The sequence below is a fragment of the Aptenodytes patagonicus genome, chromosome 5 (assembly GCF_965638725.1).
Source record: "Aptenodytes patagonicus chromosome 5, bAptPat1.pri.cur, whole genome shotgun sequence".
In the NCBI taxonomy this organism is placed as follows: domain Eukaryota; kingdom Metazoa; phylum Chordata; class Aves; order Sphenisciformes; family Spheniscidae; genus Aptenodytes; species Aptenodytes patagonicus.
In genome coordinates, this window is record NC_134953.1 from 68,182,446 (window position 1) to 68,203,029 (window position 20,584).

General features: G+C 40.0%; 1 protein-coding gene across 1 annotated transcript in view; it reads left to right on the forward strand.

Annotated features, from left to right (window-relative positions):
* The window catches only part of EIF2B3 (eukaryotic translation initiation factor 2B subunit gamma), a 103,228-nt gene that overhangs the window by 13,696 nt on the left and 68,948 nt on the right, over positions 1–20,584 (forward strand). Inside the window, exons 4-5 of the mRNA XM_076340328.1 lie at positions 7,618–7,777; positions 13,473–13,584. Of these exons, the coding sequence (XP_076196443.1) occupies positions 7,618–7,777; positions 13,473–13,584 (272 nt within the window). The remainder of the gene's footprint in view (positions 1–7,617; positions 7,778–13,472; positions 13,585–20,584) is intronic.

The following is a 20,584-nucleotide window of genomic DNA, read 5'->3' on the forward strand; positions in this document are numbered from 1 at the left end:
GGTTCAAAACAGTACTTTTATGTAACATAGCATGATTTGTTTTTACAGGAAAAAAACACTTGAACAAAGCTAATCAGGTTTCACGTGTGTGGACACTCAGTTCAGTGCAGGCTAGTATAAAGTGGCAATGCCATTGAGCTGTGTTTCACAGTGGCTGGTTCTGTTGAGTCTGTGCTTTGTGGAGCAGGTTAGCGTTTGGGGTTTCTGTTGGAGCAGAGTTGAAACGGGTTTGTGTAATGACTTGCTTTGACCTTGGAAAGAGTTGCACACTTTTTTTTTTTTAAGATCATACTGATACTAGCTGTGGGATGGCAGAATAATTCCTGAGGACACATGCTGTATATGTCTTGGTTTTCATTTATAGTCTGGTTTGAGACTGCAGGGAACCATTATGATCCTCTAGGCTGTAAGGGAATTTGCACACAGTAATTAAGGCTGTTAGCCCCAAAACTTATGGATGACTTAGTGAATGTGTTTCTGAAAGATAGCAAGTCTTTATTCATATATTCTAGTAGATGAAGAGTCTATTATATCCTTTGGTATTTTATTCCAGATCATATTTATTCTCCCTCTTAAAACACTTTGCCTTTTATTTCTACGTTGAACACTGATTTCTGGCCACTGAATCCAGTCATGTCTGCTTTTTGTTGTGTTGCTGAGAGATCTTCTGCTGTTTAGGTAATTGTGGGCTGTGGGCAAAGGCCTTCTTTCTCTTCAATAAGTTGAGCTGGTTGAGTTCCATTAGGACTACTTTTTGTTGTTATTGTTTGTATGACTACAGCACCTGACTGCCTAAGGCTCTGCTTACATTAAGTGTTAAGCCTGGGCTTGAGCTCTGGGCTTTGGCAGCAAGCCTGCTGCGCCGCTGCTGTTGAGATTGGAGCCCGACTGCGGCGTTCTCCTTTCTGTTCGTGTGAGGCAGAGTCCAAGATCAGCTGCGCAGCAGGTCTGGTAGTGCTGCCGTCCAGATAGTCCTGGAAACCTGCCTTCCAGGAATAGGAGTGACGAGGAGAGTGCCATTTGTTTCTGGAGTTCTCCTGCCTGTGAAGAAGGAATCTGTTCGTGCAGTGCGTTGAGCCAGAGGACAATTCAGCTTGCCAGGCTCACCACCTGTGAACTGGTGAATTCAGGGCCCGGGTTATGGGGTGCTCCCCTGAGCTTTAGCACGCATGGTTCTCACGAGTGACGGTGCATGCTTTCTGGATGCCTTTAGGTGGGGGAAAAAGTCTCCTCTGTGGCATGCTTAGGATCTGGACATAAACCCAGGAGATGACGCCTGACCTCAGACAAATGAGAGAGCCTAGCAAGGCAGGATAATATGTGTCAGTGTATCAGTCCAGTGTCCCAGCATACTGATAGCCTGACAACTGTCAGTTTTCTGTAAGGGTAGCAGATTTCTTTTTTTAAAAAAACAAAACAAAACCGAAAAAAAACCAGCAGAGCCTAAACCCACATCCTTTAGAAGATACAAGTCGGTAATAGAGCTGGCATCCTTTATTGATGTAAGGCAGAAGTAGACTTGGTAAGTGAATGGCGAGTGGAAGGGATAGGCTATTAAAAGGAGGGTAAACAACTTGTGCTTGATGTGACAGAAAATGGAACCAGCGAAGAAGGGTGATGTGGTTGGAGGAGGAAGCTGGGAAAGTGATTTTTGGAGTACCGTGTGAGTAGGACAAAATTGCATTAGACAGAACCAGAGGAGAATGTGGATTGCAAAGCTTTTGTTCCAGACCAGAAGGTTTACTGTTCAGTGTCATAATATCAAAGTCCTGCTTTGAAAACATTCTTAATAAGCTTATGAACTTGTGTTCATCTCTAAACTTCTGCTTTTGGTTGCTGATAACTGTAAATTACCCTTTTCCACCCCATGTGTCAGTTTGAGCAATAGGTAATGAGACTTCCTCCTGGGAGGAGACAGGATGCCTTCCGGGCTTGAATATCTTTCCTGTTCCTAGCTTATATGTATGTAAATTAAAAAATATTGATTTTGGATGGTAGCTCTTGAGATACAAAGATAACCTAAAATGGTGTTTTCATTGTATGATCCCATCTGATACAACACATAGGATGAGCCATATGATGGGACCGGGGTTAAGTCTCCTCCCCAGCTTCTGGCATCTTTCTTCCAGCTTTCTTTGAGAAGATAAACAGTGATGCTGACAGGTTACGTATGTGAAGGCATTCACATTGCCTTAAGATATCCTCACCTGATGAATTCAGGGCCATCCAAGAAATTAGAAGAGACTCCCTTGGCTCCTGCATTAGACTTTTCTGTTTTTCTTTTTTTTTTTTTTAAAAAGAAGCAAGCCTCTTTCACATTACACACTGTCTTTCAAAAAAAAAAAAGTTTCTTCCATCTTTTAATGAGGAGAGGTTACTGCTGGATTTCAGATGGAGGGACATCCTGTGCCTCCACTGCCCTCTATCCTTAGAGTTACGAAGGTGCTGGTCTACAGCAAATTTGGTGCTGCAGGATGTGTGCACAGTAGGTAAATGCTTCGTGTCTGCTAACAAAGTACTAAATCATGATTTTCTTCTGAATCTTGCTGTCAAGGACATTACAAAAGCAGAGTGGGAATTCCCAGCCAAAGGCAGCCATTTCAGTTGGTAGCTAACAAGATCCTACAGACATCAAAAAATAAATGAGGTTCCCTGCTCCAGTTACAGCAACAGCCATAGAGCTTCAAAGAGGTCACAGGTGTGGAAATTGGAGGACTCTTAATGGAGACTGAGATTAAAAGGGATTCTGTAAAGCCTTGGATGTAAGTTTCTGATCTGAAGAGTGGTGAGTAATGCAATTGCTAGGAGGTATCTTTGGCTTTGCCTGGAGCATGCTAACAAGCAATCAAAACGCTTGCCCACAGCCAAACTGTTCTTTCCCTTTCCACTCTTTAGAATAATAAAAGAATTACACACAAACCCCACTGTTAATGCAACATGTGGGTGAAGTTCCAGGCTATTGTGTATAAAACTCTCAGTCTTAATTCCAGCAGTAATTATAACTTGTTCCTCTCTCCCCTGTTGTATGGTGACACTGCAGGAAGTGATGCAAAGTTCTCTGTTTGTGCATGTGTTAACTTAGGCTGAGTGTAGGAACAGAGTCTATCTGATCTCTTGATTTTTTTTCTTTACGTGTCAAAGTCTCAGCTGTAATACTGTGCAGTTGGAAACTTTTTGCATTTAATGTCAATGTTGTGTCTGTCTTCAGTTCTGTTAGGAGCTGGTTCTACTGCTCATGGATATCTTGCTGCTTTTCTGTTTATAATGCAATCTGACATTTGTTTTCCTCTTTCTCTTGAGGCTGATTTTGTTCAAATTAGAGATTTCCTTGCAACACATGTTTTCTCATTTTCTAGTCTGCAGTTTTTGAGGCCCTCAGCAGTTTGGGCTATGAGGTCCTGCCCTTGTCTATACTTGATAGAAAAAGCATAGTAAATACCACTAAAAATTCATTATTTGCTGCCAGCTATCTGTGGTAACCTTGATATCTCCTGTTTGAACAGAAGGGATCCAGCAATTATTGCTGAATATAAAAGAGTTTTTAGCGTTGCCTTTGTATGCAGGGTGTGAGAAAGTCCAAGGCTTTTTATTTATGCTGGTATATTACACCATATAATTGCATCCATCTTTTGATCTGTGGTATGAATTAGTTCTATTGAAAACACGTTTTCTATTTTTAAATCGGTTGTCTTGAACTGAGTTCTTGAAACATTCTGCTTTTTGGTCTTGTTTTTGTGTAGATTTTCCATATTGTGCTGGGTTTAATATAATTGTTGACATGTTGGTTTTCAGTTTTTTTCTTTATTGTTTTTTTTCTCCATTTTGTATAAATCTCTTGATGTTTTATGTTACAGTGTTGTATTTATCCAGATTGAGTATGTAAGTTATCTCATAATATCTGAGCATCTCACAGGTTGGAAACATGTGATGATGAAATGCTGTTAGCCAGTGTTAGAAAGGGAGAGCGGAGATTTGGAGGCCTTAAGTGCTGTGTTTCCATATGTGACTTGACTGAACAGTCTGTGTTCAGCGATGGCTAGACTGGAAGCCTAGGGCTCCATCCATGGTCAGCAGGGACAGAGAAACAACTCCTTGAAACTCGGATCATAGGTGGGATGATCTCTGCAGGACCTTGTTTTTCTCCACTGATCAGCAGCCGAGTCTAAATTCTGAACTTGAGTGTGTAAATTGCAAATCTGAGGTTAAATGGGTTTACTGAGGCCCAAGTGACTCTTCCAAGGAGTGTCATGTTCTTCTTGTCTTTTCTGTGGCTCGTGATGCTCACAAAAAACATGAGCTGTGCTATCAGCAAGCTAGGGCTGCTATCCTGATACCTGAGTAGCACTGCCGTGTTTCCTTGCATTCCCCAACCCAAAGTCATTTGCTGTTCTCTTTTATTATGCTTGATGTCTGGTCTGTACAGCAGCTTCTGTGGTAGAGCCCTGATCTGCAACGAGGGCTCCTCTGTGTCATAATAGTAAACAAAATGGCGCATATCAAGTTTGGCAGAGCAGGATAATGCCAGAAATTCCAAGCATTTGTTTCATGCCCCATCCGTTAGACGGTCCTCCTTGAGTTAAGACCCTTGCCTTGTCTTTCCGGTGGTTGTAATGGGTGTTGAGAGTGCATTTGTGCATGCATTTTTCTTCCTTTGCAGTGGTTCTGCTTGAGGTGTGTGCTTGCTGGGTTTTTTTAATCAGTTCATGTTGATTCTTATCGTGTGTTTGTATAATAGTTTGGGGTTGATGTAATCATTGTTACATGTATTTCATTAAGAGATGTATGTGTGTGTGTACTTAGGTGTTTGCATAATTCATGAAGTCAAGTATGTTCACATACCCCTTGTTAGCACATGAGTGCATGTAGTAAGTACGTACTTCTTTGTATCAGTGGCTCATTGGGAAAGGTGCACTGTATTTATTTGGCATGTATATATGTAAAAAACCCACAAGTTCTACCATTTATTTTCTTTCTTCTACACCCACCCTAAAAACGTAAAGAAAAACACACACTTCTGCTAGGGTTCTAGGATAGTTTATTTTTTCATTCAGCCATTAGTTTATTCGTTCAGGAGTTGTACACTGGGAAAAAAGTGCATCCATTAGACAGTGAGGGCTTTATTTATGAGGGGGGTGATGTTTCAAAGGGGAGGCTGTCAAGTCCCAAAAGAGCCTTTCATGGTGTATTCTCAGCGTGCTTCTGAGGCCACTGCTCTGCTCATCAGGAGGAGAGGGAGAAATGTGGGCTTTACAGAGCAACTGTGTGTTTCACTGGTCCCTATGCTCACTGACGTTTATTTACATATTGGGAGAGTAAATGGGTAGAACAGATGGCAACCAGACATTTGGTGGTTATGTTCCCGTATGCTCCTCAGGGGTCTTGCATTTAATTTTTGCAAAAAGCTTGTCCTATAGTGAGGAGAAAAAACCCAGGAGCCTGTTCACAACTATGAAATGCTTGTTGGGTTTTTGCTATAGTGACAGATTAAAGCATTTAGTAAAATGTGAAATAATTACAAGGTTTGTTTTAAAAGTCCAGATACTTGTTTCTTAGGATAAGTCCATTGGTGTGTCTGTCTCTTTTTATTATTATTTCTTATTTTTACCTCCGGAGTGAATGCATTTAGATTTGAAGCCAGCCATCTCTTCCTTCTACAAACTGAGTTTGAAAAGTACAGGTCTATTTATATGGGCCTTGGATACCTTTTGGCCTTTTCTGCAAATACTGTAACTCATTTGTGCTCTTGTAAAAATGGAATATCTGAAAATTTTGCAGGATTTTCCAAGTTTTAATGTTTGTTTCTTCAGTATTTACAGTTATGAAGTGGGAGATTTACTTCCATACCAAGTTGAATTTTTTTCTTACTTCTTTGTACACACTGGAATGTTGGAGCAGGGCTGCTCCGGAGTGCTAGGCAGCTTGATTTAGTGGTTTGGGTTGTTTTGGGGTTTTTTTCCAATGTATGCATGTTGTTTGTTTTAGAGAAGTGATAATTAAAGCACTTCTCCTGGGCAAAACTGTAATATAAAATACACTTTTTTAAAATATGTTAAAAGGGGAGATGCAAGTCAGGTTTTGAATGTGTAAAATTCTCAACCTGCACATTGTTCCTTCCTGTAAAGCAGCCAGGTGTTTCGCAGTAAAGTGGGGAGAAATCAAATGAAAATTGAAGAGCTTGACCTTTTGCACAGCGTGCCAAATCAGCAGCTCTAACAGTTTGTGACATGATGAATTCCAATGACTTATTGGTAAACACATGAAACCGCCTAGCGTTTGGAGGAGAACCTGTCAAATAACATAAATACCAGACCTCAGTTAGTCTCGCCTACAATGTGGAATCTCCTAGTATTAGGTAAAGTCCACAAAGCAAATCTTTCTATAATGAACCTTTCTGTAATAAAAGGTCAATGCTGAACTAGTTTGCTTTGAACCAAGATAGTTTTCAAAAGTAAAAATAGAATTACTGATTCTCCATGAGTTAATTGACTCAGATTTTACCAAGTATTTTCTGGTGCCCTTATTACTAAATAATGTCTTTTAAAAAGACAAAACTAGGAAGCCATGCCACGCTCTGCAGGGAGGCTTACCATAGTAAATGGTAGCACAGAAAGTGAAAATGGTAAATGTCAAGAAAGAAACACTATCTTCCTGAGACACGTTTAGAAGGTTGATCATTAACAAAAAATAAAGTGGAAACTTGCTACTTTTCTGTAGGCCATGCTGCACAAATATTATGTTAGGATTAGTTTAAATGAAGATAATTGTGAACTAGTAGATTTTTGGCAGTATATTCCACAACCCATGTGAAATACAGAAAATTGTTTCGAAGTAAGAGTTTTTAGCCAGAGTATATTGATAGTGTGCACGGTTAATGAAGCTGCTATATCTCATTATGTGACAATGTTTCTGTGATACATGCAGCAGTTCTCTTAAATATTTTGTAAGGCACTTCGGAATCCTTTGGGATCAAAATTAAATACAAGCCTGTTATTAAATAGGACCTAACTTCCTCATTTTTTTTTTATATGGGGTATTGCTGGTTTTAGGAAATGTATTTCTAAACTGAGCCCACCATCGCAGTGCAATTACCGAGTAAATCACATCCTAGATAGTCTTTGCTTTTTTTTTCCCCCAATAAAATAACATAGTTTAAATATCTTTTCCAGTGGTTTGTAGCCAGATGCAAAGTCAGCTAAAAAAGATTTCTTCAGAAAGATTTCTTTTCTACATCATTATGTAACTAAAAGTAGCTGTTGTAAATACTACAAAAATTCATGGCAGCCTTGAAAGCCATGGCTTCTGTGTCCTGGTTCCTTCCCTTGGGAGCAGATGATGGCAGTTTAGATGGTCACATATTCTTCATGGTCCAGAGCTGGATAAATATTAACCAAATAACTAATTCAGTAACAGCTGGACTCAAGAAGAGTGAACTAGTAAAAACCAGTAACTACTTTTGGCAGAATATGGCAGACCCTGTGTTTTTTAAATTAAAAAAAAAAAAAAGAAAAGAAAAAAAGTTATGGGTGTATTTGTTGTTGAGTCCTCAAATGCTAATCCATATGTGGCCATTTGTATCTCTGAAGGGTTTGGTTTTTTTTTTTCCCCCTTGTTTGACAGACTGATGTCTTGGTGTTGAGCTGCGATCTGATCACAGATGTTGATTTATATAAAGTTGTGGATCTCTTTCGGACACATGATGCTACTCTCTCCATGTTGATGAAGAAAACTCATGAACCCACAGAAGTGGTACCAGGACAGAAAGGGAAAAAAAAGCCAGGTATGTAGATAGGAATACATATATTTATTTGTTAATAAATTATAGAGAAACCACTGGTATGTATGATATGTTTAGTTATCAATCCCAGAGCGAAAGAAATGAAAAAGGTACAGATACCCTATTTTTCCTCATATTCCCTGGTGGGGGTGTGACTTGGTTTTTTCCAGCTCAGAGTTAAGTATTAGACTCGTGTAATCTTGCAGGCTCTGATCCAAAGCTCACAAGAGTTAAGGGAAAAGCTCCAGGTGACTTCAGTGAGTTTTGGATCAAACCCTAAATTTTTGTTACATGTGAACATTAAAACCGTTAGGTTTTTCAAGAGCACTAAGCATCAGCCAGATTATAGCTGGGAATTTTACCATTGACTGTAGGGACCAGCGTTAGATGGGTAACAAATACTTCTAGAAATTCTCCCCTCTCATGGTATGTACTGAATTACTCTTCTGAGATCACATCCAGGAGCCTTTTGCTAGGCAAAACTCCCACTGATTTCAAGGACTTGGTTAGATGCTTATCTTGTCCCTCTTACCATAATATCTTAGTTAGTGCCTTGTAATCTTTAATGTATCTATTCTCACAACACTGCTGTAAGGCAGGGCAGGGCTACTATCCCCATTTTACTTATATGCTAAAAGTACTAAATACCATACAGGTGTTCCCATACCATACCTCTCATTTTCTTTTAATGATATCTGTTAAATTGCTGAGGCTTGATTATTGCCAGCTTAGTGGGTTCTGGTCCATGATTAAAGCTCAGAGGCACTAGTAATACAAATAAGAAAGCGTAGCTTCAAACTGTTTGAGAGAGGAGTGAAATGCAAGCCAACAGTTGGACTACGTGTGTGTCTGAAAGTGGAGGAAATGTGTTTTTTAAAAGAAAGCTGCTTAGACTCTGCATGAAAAGATTTTTCTGGAGCAAAGCATAAGGACAGTAGAGCTGAAAGCATTTAAGACTTGGACACTCAAACAGCTCTAAACCCCCTATTTTTGAAAAGGCAATCTAAGTGATAATGGCACATAAAACATTGTCAAGAGCACTACTACAGCCACAGAGCTGAGCACTCAGGATTTATAAACTAACGGGTCTATGGTTAAACATCATAGAGCTGCCCAGTATGTGAGCTCTGAGCACGCAGGACGGGGGTGAGGAGGTCTATGAGGATAAACAAGATCATCTGAAGACTTTTCGCAAATGTAAACACATCAGGTTGCACATGCATTCTTAATTTGCTTGTTTTTTAATCTCTGTGTGCTTGACTTTGTAGCATTACTCTTCCTACACGACTTGTTAAAATTTGTGTGTGATTTCTCAGATGTGTAAAAGACCAGACTTGAAAACACTAAAATGCCATCATGTGGAAGTGTTTGACACCCACAGTGTTTTTCTGTGGGGCTAGATGCTAAGGTCTTGCACTCAAAGCTACTCTACTTGAGCTGTCATGGATAGCTCTAGTAAGTTGTTTTCTATGAACTGCCTTGGATGAGACATGTACCCTACCAGACTTTTTTTGGTCATTTGCTAAAAGCAGGGGAGTGCCGAGACTGAGGAATTTCGTGTTCCTCTCCAGGTTCTGGAGAGGATCAGTACATTTTAGGGAGCACTGGACCCTCCTACATTTCATTCCTGCTTGATTGAATGCACCCTATTGCTGTCAACATCATCCTAGCTCATCCCTCTCTCTTTTCCCATGCTGGCTTCTTGCCACCACCAGTCTCCATTCTTGTTCTCTTTGCTTAGTCTCCTCCTTCAAGGATCCTTGTCAAGAGTACAGCTTCTCTTTCTCATATATTACTCTTTTCTTTCACTACCAGTCCCATCCCCTGTTCCAATTCTGACTTCTCATCTTGACCTGCTTCATTTATCTGCCTATAATCACCTTTCTTCTTCTCTTCTGATTCCTTTCTCTGTGGTCCAGTGTCGTTTTACAGACAATCCCAATTTCCAGTTTTCAGGGACTACTTTCTCTCTCTTCCAGCCCATCTTGCAGAGTCCTCGTTTTCATGCTTGTCTTTCCCCTCACCCTTGTGAGCTTGTAAGTTTTATTTCCTTGTAAAAAACAGGTTGCAAAACCACAACAGATCAAGCTCTTTTCCCTGGAGCAGTCATCACAGCATGGCTGTGGAGCCTCCTAGCTTGTGTGCTTTGCTTGTACCACCTGATGGTACTTAAGACCTTAGATGGCACCTGCTATTTGATCAGTTCTAGGAGCTGAGGAATTGAAACAACCTTTTCTTGAGAATAAAATATGCAGAAATTTTTGCAGCAAAAATAGAAGTCTTGAAAAGAGCACGTGAAACTGCAGTTTTTCAAAGATTTATAATGGAGTCAAATGGCAAAAAGTACACTCCTGATACATGGGTCAGCAGTGCTTACTGAATGTCATGCTGCTTCTCTGAAGAACCAGAATACCAGAGCTTTTCAAGGGAAGGGCCACAACCGTTTAAGCTTAAGCTAAACACTTTTTTTTTCTTTAGCCTTAGAAGCAGTTGAACTGCTTTTGCTGAAGTTTTCCAAATGTTCCTCTTAAGGCAGGCACCTGGCATTGGAAATTTCATCCCAAACAGTTAAAATTTGATGAAACTTATAACCAACTGAAGACAAGATATTAACATGGAATGTGTCAGGCAGCTTTTCATAGTATGTCGCACTATTAGCTCCTTCTCTAAATCATGACACGTACATGTTTCTATGTATTTGCACTGTACTGTTCAAGTGTTAGTATTAGGAAATGGGTCCTTAGTCCTGACGAGCCACTAGATACATTTGCAGCTTTATTTATTGTTTCACTGTTCCTACAAATTCATTCATTTTCTGAGAAGGAGCAACAAGACTCTTATTTCACATATGTCATGGAATCCGATACAAAGTTGTTGCTTTCGGGATATTATTGAACATTCAAGAACTGTGATACAAGGAACAGTTTTTAAATTAGCATGAATTGAAGTGTTAAGCAGCTATAAATTCATACGGATGGTTTCCTGAAATGCTTGACGTAACTCAGCTGCACATTACAGAGTGAAGTTCATTGGCTTTTGTATTTGGGGATCATATATTGACAATAATCATCTCATTGGCTTTTTTAATTGATCAATAAGAGGCATGGCAATTAAAAACCAAACAAACAAAAAAACCCCCACAAAAATAAAAACCAGAGTGCTAGTGAATGGTAGTAACCCAAATAAACAGAGTGTGTCAGGAATTCAGACACCCAGAATGGAGCCATGTGCTTAAAGATGACCTGCAAGGAATTGAGTGGAAAAAAGTGTCTGAACCTTTCTGTGTATAAAGAAAGGCAGAAAAGATGGGGATGGTGACTCTTTCCTGCTTGTTTTTCTTGTCTTGAAAGCAGCAGGCATGTCATCACTGGTATTCCCTGTGTCTGCCAGAAGACCTCTTGGTGGTCTTGCAGGCTGCATCGTGTGAATTCTCTCCCTTTAATTGAAAGGGTGTGGATACTGAATCTTTAACAAAGGTGTCTTTTTCCCAAATGTCAATTAATTATGTTTGATTAAAAAGCATTTTAGAAAATCTGACTGAAAATTATTTCTTCTCATCACTGAATTGCTCAACTTCCATTCTCTTGTGATGTCATGATTTCTTTAGGTCATTAAAGCCCTCAAAATTGATGGGGATCTAATTTCTAAGGTAATTAATAAATTGCAACAGCTGTGTCAAATCCCTATTTATCTATTGTGAGGAGACAAAACACATCCTGCATTCCATTTTTATACTTTAAACGATTTTTTAGTTACCATCACTGCAGCTTTAACATTTTTCTCATACTTTCCTTGCAGGGATTTTATAAACTAGTTATGTATTCATTCTTCCATTTATTTTTTCCTCACTAAGTAACGCTAGTGTGACTTGAAACAGCACTCTTGTATCTCTGAGTAATTGATTTTAGTAATAACTTTTGTCTTTTCTAAATTACAAAAGTAATGCTATTATTGCCAGTGTACAGAGAAAAACCTAACCTGACCTGGCATCCGCTACTGAAGAAAATACAGTGCTCTCACGTGGTTTCACTGTCTGTTTCTTACCTATGACACAAGCAAGAGAAACTGGTTTGGTGGCAGTCATGTACCTGGTCCCATTTTCATCAAGTTTTCTTTTTCCCTTTTTCTTATTGCATAGAGCTTTGTGATAACAGTGTAATATGCTACTGTAGGAATGGTCAGGAGGTAGGCAGCCACAACCTGAACTTTGAGAGAAATGTTGGTACCTTGATGGAGGAAAATCTGTCACTGTTGTGTTTCTAGCCTGTCAGAAGACCCCGGTTAGGTGGCAGTGGCGATGGTTGGTTAGCCCCTACTCTCAAACTTCATCGCCCTCCCTAGCATGAGAATTGGCACTGCTTTCAAGACTTATTTCTGAGTTTTCACAGCAAGCGAGTTTTATCCTAATTGTACTTAATTTGTAATTGTGTTACATGTTCAGGTCTATTTTTGTACTTCTTTGCTGCATGATTCATTTCTGAGAGGGGATGGGGGCCATTTTTGAAAAGGGTATGCTTGATTACTTGGATCAAAGGCTTCCAGTAGGAGAACTTTCAATAGCTGCATAGATTTGACTGTTATTTTGATAGTGGTTATTGCTATGGTAACTCTGAAGGAACAGGTAAAAGGAAAATAAGGGATAGGGCTGAACTGGGGAAAATAGGGTTAAAAACAGTTTGGCTGAGAAAAGATCGTAGAGAATTAACTACTTGTAGAGCATACTCCAATGTGGTTAAAGATTTAGAACTTAAGAGATTGAATATTTGCCAGTTGGGCCCAAAATAATAGTATTTAGTGGGAGAAAAGAGGTTTTTGTTAGAACTGTACCATGGCATTCTTGTACAGCCTGTGTTCCTGTAAAGATCAGTGTAACGTTGCCACCAGAGTGATGGAATGTACTACAAAATGCAAGTTAGAATAAGCTGCTGTCACTGTATTCAGATGTTGTGGAAAACTGTTCAAAAATAAATGCTTTACATTTCAGTAGACCAAAGTCACCGTTGATGCACAGTCACTGATTGCAGGAGATGGGAATTGCCACAATAATATATGTGACTATTAGGTATTCTCTTGGTTGGCAGTTTTATAAATAGATATTTAAACCAAGTTAACCCAACCAGAAACATCAGTGGTAGGAGTCTTAGAATCTATACTTTTATGTGTGTTTATGTAGTGATTTAGGTTTTCTATTGCTATCAGTATTTATCTGAAATGAGAGATCAGTTGCAAAGTAGTTATGTCTTAACTGAAATCATAATCTTCTCCAGACCACCAAATTCTAATGTGGAGTGATTTATGATGAGGAAGAAGCAGTTGGATTTTGAAGAACACTCTGCTTGCCTTGGGTTTGTTGTGTAAATTCAGGTAGCAGGTTTTTTTTTTATTAAAAAAAAAAAAAGAGAAGGAAAGCACAGCTCAAGATGGAGTGTTGCGTGTCAGGACCTGTAGTTGGCATCTTCATAAAAAGGATGCAAAAAGCTTGCAGGGCCAGTGTTTTGAATGTCATGATATTTATCAGCTACCCTGACTGAAAAGAAGTTAATAAATATTGTGGATAGCTTTTGCAAATTCATTGATTTGCTGGGTTAGTCTGAAACCTAGCATTTCATATTTTGGGGGTGGTTGGTGGTCCCGTTTGTCTTTCCAGCCTGCGTTAAGACAGGGTTATATAATGATTGTGTTTGATTTTCTACTTTAGTGGAGCAGCGCGACTTCATTGGAGTGGATGACACTGGAAAAAGATTGCTCTTCATGGCTAATGAAGCTGACTTGGATGAAGAACTTGTCATTAAAAGATCCATCCTTCAGAAGTAAGCTTATGCGTCCTTGTAATGGAAACTGAACTTGGGATGGGGGAGAATAACTGTGGACTAGGAGTGATGGTTAAAGACAAAGTAGGATGAGAAGGGAAGAGGAAAAGCAGCTTTTGCAATATTCAGGGAGTGGTATTTTATTATTCATTACATCATTACAACAAGTTGATAGGCTTGTCTGATACCTTTATTGTGAAAAATTCCAGGGGAAGAAAAGGAATGGTGGAAAGGTAACTCTCCTTGAAATGAAGCCAGTATCGCTATAGTTCAGATACAGATTAGATTCAGAAGTGGTAGACCTATGTCCGTAAATGAAATGCTAGTCTCATTGGCTGAGTCCCAGATGGATTTACAGAGTATCTGAGAAAGGCTCTCAGGATTTCACAACTCTCTTGTGCGTATAAGGCACAAAACCTCAGCTGTGTTTCCAGGCCCCAAAAGATTCATTAGAGAATCTATGTTATATACACCATTAAACTGCACTGGGGACTTGGATGAATTTATTAAATATGCCAGACTAGCTTAGCACAGTGTAATCCATATCCATTAGTAGAAGAATGAAAGATGAAAGGCTTGTTGCTCTTTACGCTCTTCTGTACAGTGATTTTAATTTTCTCGGACACACATTGTCTGACATTTTCTGTGGAAAGCTCTGCTGGCTCCTTCAGACCCAGCCTTTGTAGTCTGTCCCAGGCTGACAGTCAGACTTTCACCTCTGTGAGCTTAGACACTTGTGGGGCAGCCATCTGAGAGCTGGGAAATTCATCCACGTGGACCTTGTAAGTCAAGGATGCAGACATCTGGGGTCTGCACCCAGATAATCTCTTCTGTGAAAATGCCTCGGGTGTGTGCTGTAGGCCACAGCTAGGTGTAATCTTACCTTGAACATCCCACTACCAGATGGAAGGGGGGTGCTCTGTGCCCATGGAAAGATGACTCCTCTTCTGCCCGAGTTTAAGGATTACCCTAGAAGGAAGGTGGTCAAGAGTGAGCCATGTGTTAACTGCCGTGATGGAAAGAGCCTGTCCCATCGTGTTCCCACTGGCTCTCTCCTGGGTTTTTCTTGGATGTGGCAGGGACCAAGCTGCAGGCAAGCCTTCTGTACATACACAGCAGCTGATCTGCATACTGTAGGAAATTCAGCACTATTGCATTCTGTGTTTCTGAGGAAACAAAGACTAATAGATCTATTTTGGGCTAGGGAGAAATATGTTATCTACTGTTAGTGATAGGCTTGTCTTTATGGTTTTCTCCCAGCACTAGTGGGTGGCTGTGATATAGCGACTTAGAAATTGCTGTAACATGTGTGATCTTAGTTGACCTCTGATTTTACAGGTTCATCTAACCAGAGGATTCTCATTCCTGTTACTCTATAGCTAAATTAATCAGGCTTTATCCTGTAGGCAAAACTTTGCCTTCAGTAACACCTGTTCAGATACATTGTCTTCAGCACATCTTCTTGAGTGTAACTGTTTGGGATTTGGTAAATGTAGTGTTGGTGATATACAGATGGGATAAAAATTTGTATGTCTCCCTGTCTTTCTTACATTTCCACATGCACAGCTCTCAAAGCTAATGTAAAGTGTTAACAACCCTCCAAGTAAAGCCCACAGATGATAGGATAGTCTAGAAGCACAAAGAGAGATCTGCGAAGTATTGAAAAGAAGAAAAAAAAATTAAGAAAAAGATGCTCTCAAGCATCAGGCAGAAGCATTGAGCCAGTATCCACCTGGGTGACCCTCTGACATCTGAAACTGCCTGCTGTAGATGCTCATGCACTCTCTCTGTTTTACAGGGGCCATCTTGGAGCAGCTCTGAGGGAAGCAAAATAGTATATGGAAATTGCCAAATACTTTCAAATGAGGCAATTCCAGGGTAGCAACAACTGTGGGAGCTCTAGGAAGACAAAGTGTTGGCAGCTAATGATGTTTTAACCACTGTGTTGTCTAGACCTGCTCAAACCCTGACTTTCTCGTGTGAGAAACAAAAGCGATGCTTAAAACAATCTTTGAAGTCTTTTTTTTAACACATCATAGTAAAGCAAGGAGAGGGGAAGAAAAAAAAAAGAGCAAGCCCAATCTTGTTTTTCTTCATGGATCACTTGAAGTGACTGACTTTCAGCTACCATATTGGCCGTTTCTTGATCTCTGGACTTTGTTTTGATGAAATAACAGACTTTGTGGCAAGATGGGAGAATTTCCAGTACACTCATTCGTTCCTCTGTAAAATACAATAGACATCTTGAGAGTGTTGCTTTTGTTTGTTTTGCTTTTAATGGTCCCTTTGAAGGGCTATGGTGGTCTTGTTACATGAACTCTAGAACTCCTTCAGTGCTTGTTTTGCTCTAAAGATCCTTTTCTTCTTCTATTTTCTTTTTTCTCTCCCTTTTTAAGGAGGGGAGGGGAAGGAGGGACAGGGAGGGAGTGGTGAAAGGGATGGGAAGAGGGAAGATGAACTTTTCTTTAAAGCTAGGAATCTTGTTACTGGTAAAAATCTAGATCCCATACAGAAATGGTTCAAAGGACCTTTGGCTTCCCCGCCTCACAGGAGGGAAGTTGTGTTGACAAAACATCCAAAGCTGTAGAACGCTAATTTAAATCCTTGAAGAAAAACCTTTTTCCTGACCTTTGCCTTCTTCCTATCATTGGATTTCACGCTCTTCACTTTCCTGCCATAAAAGAGCAGCTGGTGGGGAGGGACAGGGGAAAACACACATTCTCCTGAGTACCTGTTGAGTATTAAATATTTATTTGCTCTTGACTCAGACATTTTGTAATAACGGAAGTGTTACAGAATGAAACATTTTAATAGGATTTCTAAGTTCATGTGTAACCTGTTATTCTCTTTCTCAGTTTGGTTAGGATTTCTTTTCCAGATTTGTTGTTTTGATTTGTTTTGGGGTTTTGTGAGTTGTGGATAGTGATTTTGGTTTTGAGATTGCCTGTCCTTGTTACACCACAGAAGAGTCTGAATTTTGCTCTTTTGCTTGCCAGAGCAAATCTGGCAAAGCTTTCTATTCAGCCGTTAAAATTGTCCTTTTTTTTTTCCCCCCTTCCCCTATGCTGTTAATCACCCTGATGACAAGTCCCACAGGTAGCATCCTCCCTTCAGTAAACAAGCGCAAAACAGTATCAAATACATCCATCCAGGCACGTTTTGGTGTGCATCAGGATGGGCCAGGAGACAAATTTATTGGTGGTGCCTAGAGAGACTAATGCTGCTGGGGAAAGCATTTTCAAGGAAATGGTTCCCTGTTTGGGTAATGAGATCTTATAAAAAGCCATGAACAGCCTGTGCATGTCATTCACTTTGGCAAATAGCTGCAAGATGACATACTAGAATGAAAGAAATACAGTTTGGGGAAGTTTCGGAGCCAACTTATGGCCCTTTGAAGAGGAAAAAAAAATAAAGTTATGTGCTCATCCCTGGAGCCTGGTTTTGCTGGTGACATCTTTCTGACTTGGGTCTTGGCAGGATGAAGGAGTGAGGAAATGATGAGAATTCCATAGCTGCCACCTTTGCTTTTGGAGGGGGCAAAGGTATTTGTTTTCAAAGCACAATTACAATGGACAGGGAGCTTTTTTGCTCCACCTCTGATATTTATGGTCATGCAAAGTGAGACAGTAAAAGACACCTGTTGGAGCAGGTCTAAATTTGGAGCATTTCCTTTTAAGATCTTGTGGGCTGTGTAAGGGTGAGTTCAGCCTTCGTGGGTGTTCTGTCTGCACAGACGCAGGTGCAGGGCTTCTCCTAGAGAATATGTTAATAAATCACCATGACAATTCCAGCTACTTATTACCTCATGTGCTTCAGACAGAAAGATATACCTCATCTATAAATATATACACTACTAACATTAGTAACCTTGAAGTAACAATACAGATCTGTTTTTAAGATATTTTAATAAAAAGAGGGGGGTAAGATGGGGGAGTTTTTTTCTTCCTTTTCCCTTTGCATCATGAGAGTAAAAATGAATGGTGTAGTATAATTTTAAGTCAGCGCTGCCAAGTGGGTAGGTAATGGGAGTTCAGGAATAGCTTTGATACACTTGATTTCCTTTCTGTTGCCTTGGGATATTGCCTTTTTTTCTGCTGATAATTTGTTTTAAATAAGTGGATCATGTATAAACACACTGCAACTTCCTTAGTGTTTCTGTTCTCTGAAACTGCCCTTCTTGGAAAATTGGCATCTCTGAAATACTCTGCCACTCCTATGGTCGTTCTTTTGTTTTTTTTCTTTTAAAATCTACTTCCACGAGAGAGGCTGGGAATGACGCAGGTATAGGCAGATGCTCCACTGTGTAAAGCATCCTAAACTAGATCATGGGCAGGTGTCCTCTTCTAGATCCAGCTGTGCTGGTGAAGGGGGCCACCACCTCCAGCTTGCCCCCAGCTGGATGTATGATTGAGTACTTCATAAGCCACGTGTCAAAATGAGTTGCATTACTTTTAATAGATTAAACAGGAGGACTTTGATAACTTGGTTCTTTTTACTTTGCATTAGGGCGTGGTCCCCACAAGCAGTGCCACTGGCAGGGAAGGGAGGGGTGCAATAACCCAACTCGGCAGGAAAATCCTGAGGAGCAACTCAGGGCAGACGAGGGAGCAGAAACTCTTTGCCGTGCTCAGCTGTCTACAGGATGAATATACATGTATTAGCTTTGGTGGTGTTCCCGTGTTGGAAAAATCAGTAGTTTTCACTATTAGCAAACTTTTGTTACTAAGTTTCCTTTGCATTCAAGTGATATTTTGAGGAATGCCATGGAAAGATGTTGGATATATCTTTTTTCTCTAAAATGTGACTTTCAGAGTGTGATGCGTAGACCTTGTCTTACCTGTTAGTCCAGATCTGCTCTTTTCATAAATAAAAATAAAATTTTCTGACTAGCATCCAGAAAATAAGTCAGGCTCTTTTCGGCTCCTCCATCACAAAAATAGACATTGTATGTGTTGATTTAGGTAATAATCCTTTTGCAGATGTACGAGCTGGTTCCCCTTCCCAGAACTGAATTGGTTTCACAGTACTAGTAGGAATTTAGAAAGTTGTAAAAAGTTATTTTAGCCAGTAAGGCAAGCGGATCTGACTCTGAATCAAAACAGGGGAACTAGGTCTACTGAATGAGAGGGTGTGATTTTTACACACTAACTTCTCAGACTATAACCACACTTTAAAAACGTTGGTGTAGCTTTAATCATATTTCTTTACAAAAGAGGATTTTGCTGAACATTTCAGAAAAAGATATTGGCCTGTGAGTTGTTGTTTGAGCCGCGAGTTGGGAGTAGATGTTCTCAGGATGCCCTTGGAGGTCTTGCTTGCCTGTTTAGAAGTTTCTCAGTTCACTAAAAGTAGCTGCTATAACTAAAAGGCATTCATTTTCTCAGAAAGTTTGCCATTTTTATTATGCGTTTAAACTTTGCTCAACTTGCTCTGCTTTTTCTGTAAATATGTTGGGGATGAGTGTACATGAGTGTACATGAGTGTACATTTCAACTTCAGAAATGGAGTATTTTTAAAATGATTTATTGTTTCTAAAATATATGTAGCCAAATATAAGGAAAACATTTTAATTTGGTGCTTTTATGTGTTATGCTTGTACAATAAACGTGAACATACTATCAAAGCAGTTCATGAGACATTGACTTTATATTTTAATGAACATACTGCTATTACTGATTTTAATACTGTTGCTTCCACAGGATTTTGTGTTTTGCTGCTGCTGTGTTATTTTATTCATTCAGTGGGGGGGTTGAAAGGAATGTACAACATATCCAGGTCCTATTTATAAAAGAAAGGTCATGCCGTGTCTTGACAGCTTGTACAGGTAAGAGGTCATGAATCTTAGAATCTGGAATATTAGCAATGACTCCTGTTGAATGTAGCTATAGAAAGACTTACTGGCAATGGGTTTAATTTTACTGCAAGATTCTTGCCAGTGTTTCAGTACGCATAAGACTAAAAGCAGAGAGCATGAGGCTCAGCATTTGGTTTCTAATCGTCAGTAAATGTGTGTTGCGTGGATCATCATTAGTCATTTGTCTGTCTGCTGCGGTCTCGGACCAACACTTAGCCTGTGATTTGGTTTTACTTTTCGGAGGTTTCAAAGGAGGAAGAGCTGACTGTATTGCTTGGACACCCTTGAGTCCATGTGACTTGGTAAATGCAGTGCTCTGCATGAGTCATCAGGTTGGACAATACTGAAGTTGAATCTCTCTCATTGCTACTCTAAGCCAGGCTTGGGTCTTGAAAAGATGACAAATGGTCTGTTCGTTTTAGAAAGATGTCTTAAAAATTTAAGGCAGTTGCCACTGTGTAGTTTTTAGCAACTCTGTGAGTTAGTTTATTTCACGGAGTTGATGGGAAATGCAGCCATCACCAGTTGTTTTTGTGATGTATTTACCTCAGTTGATCCAGATGTAATCTGTATGATCAAAATATTCCTCTGAATGGTCTGGTTAGGGCCAAGACACAGAATGATCAATTACTTGCTTTTAACATACGTTTTCAGCCATAGTGTGTATTCAGTAGAGCTGCCTGTTGAAATCTTAGGGTTTCAGCTTGTGTCCAGCGATCCCAGAATGACCAGTACGCGACAGAGGGGCACAGACTCCTTACTGTGCCATTGGGATGGTACAGAGGAAAAAAAAGCCAAAGGTCAGAGGAGTTATCCCTGCTTGTGCGAGCACTGTCAGGCTCTCCCCTACCACATGTCCGCCATGTGTTCCTCATCAGCGGGATGTGGAACTCCATGACGCAGAGCAGACTGGAATGCGGAGTTAGTTAACACCCGCCGTTGGGGAATTTATCAGCCAATGTGGAATACGGTGGGGGGGGAGAAGGAAACAGCCTAGTTTAAAGCAAAGTAAGGGTGAAATGAGGCATGTGACTGTTCCTCTTCAGTTAAAAGGTCTGATTCTGCTTGGGGCTGAGGTCCTGGCTCCCAAGCCCAGCCAAAGTTTGTGGTTCCTCTACTGGAACCAAATCAGTTCTGCATTACTGA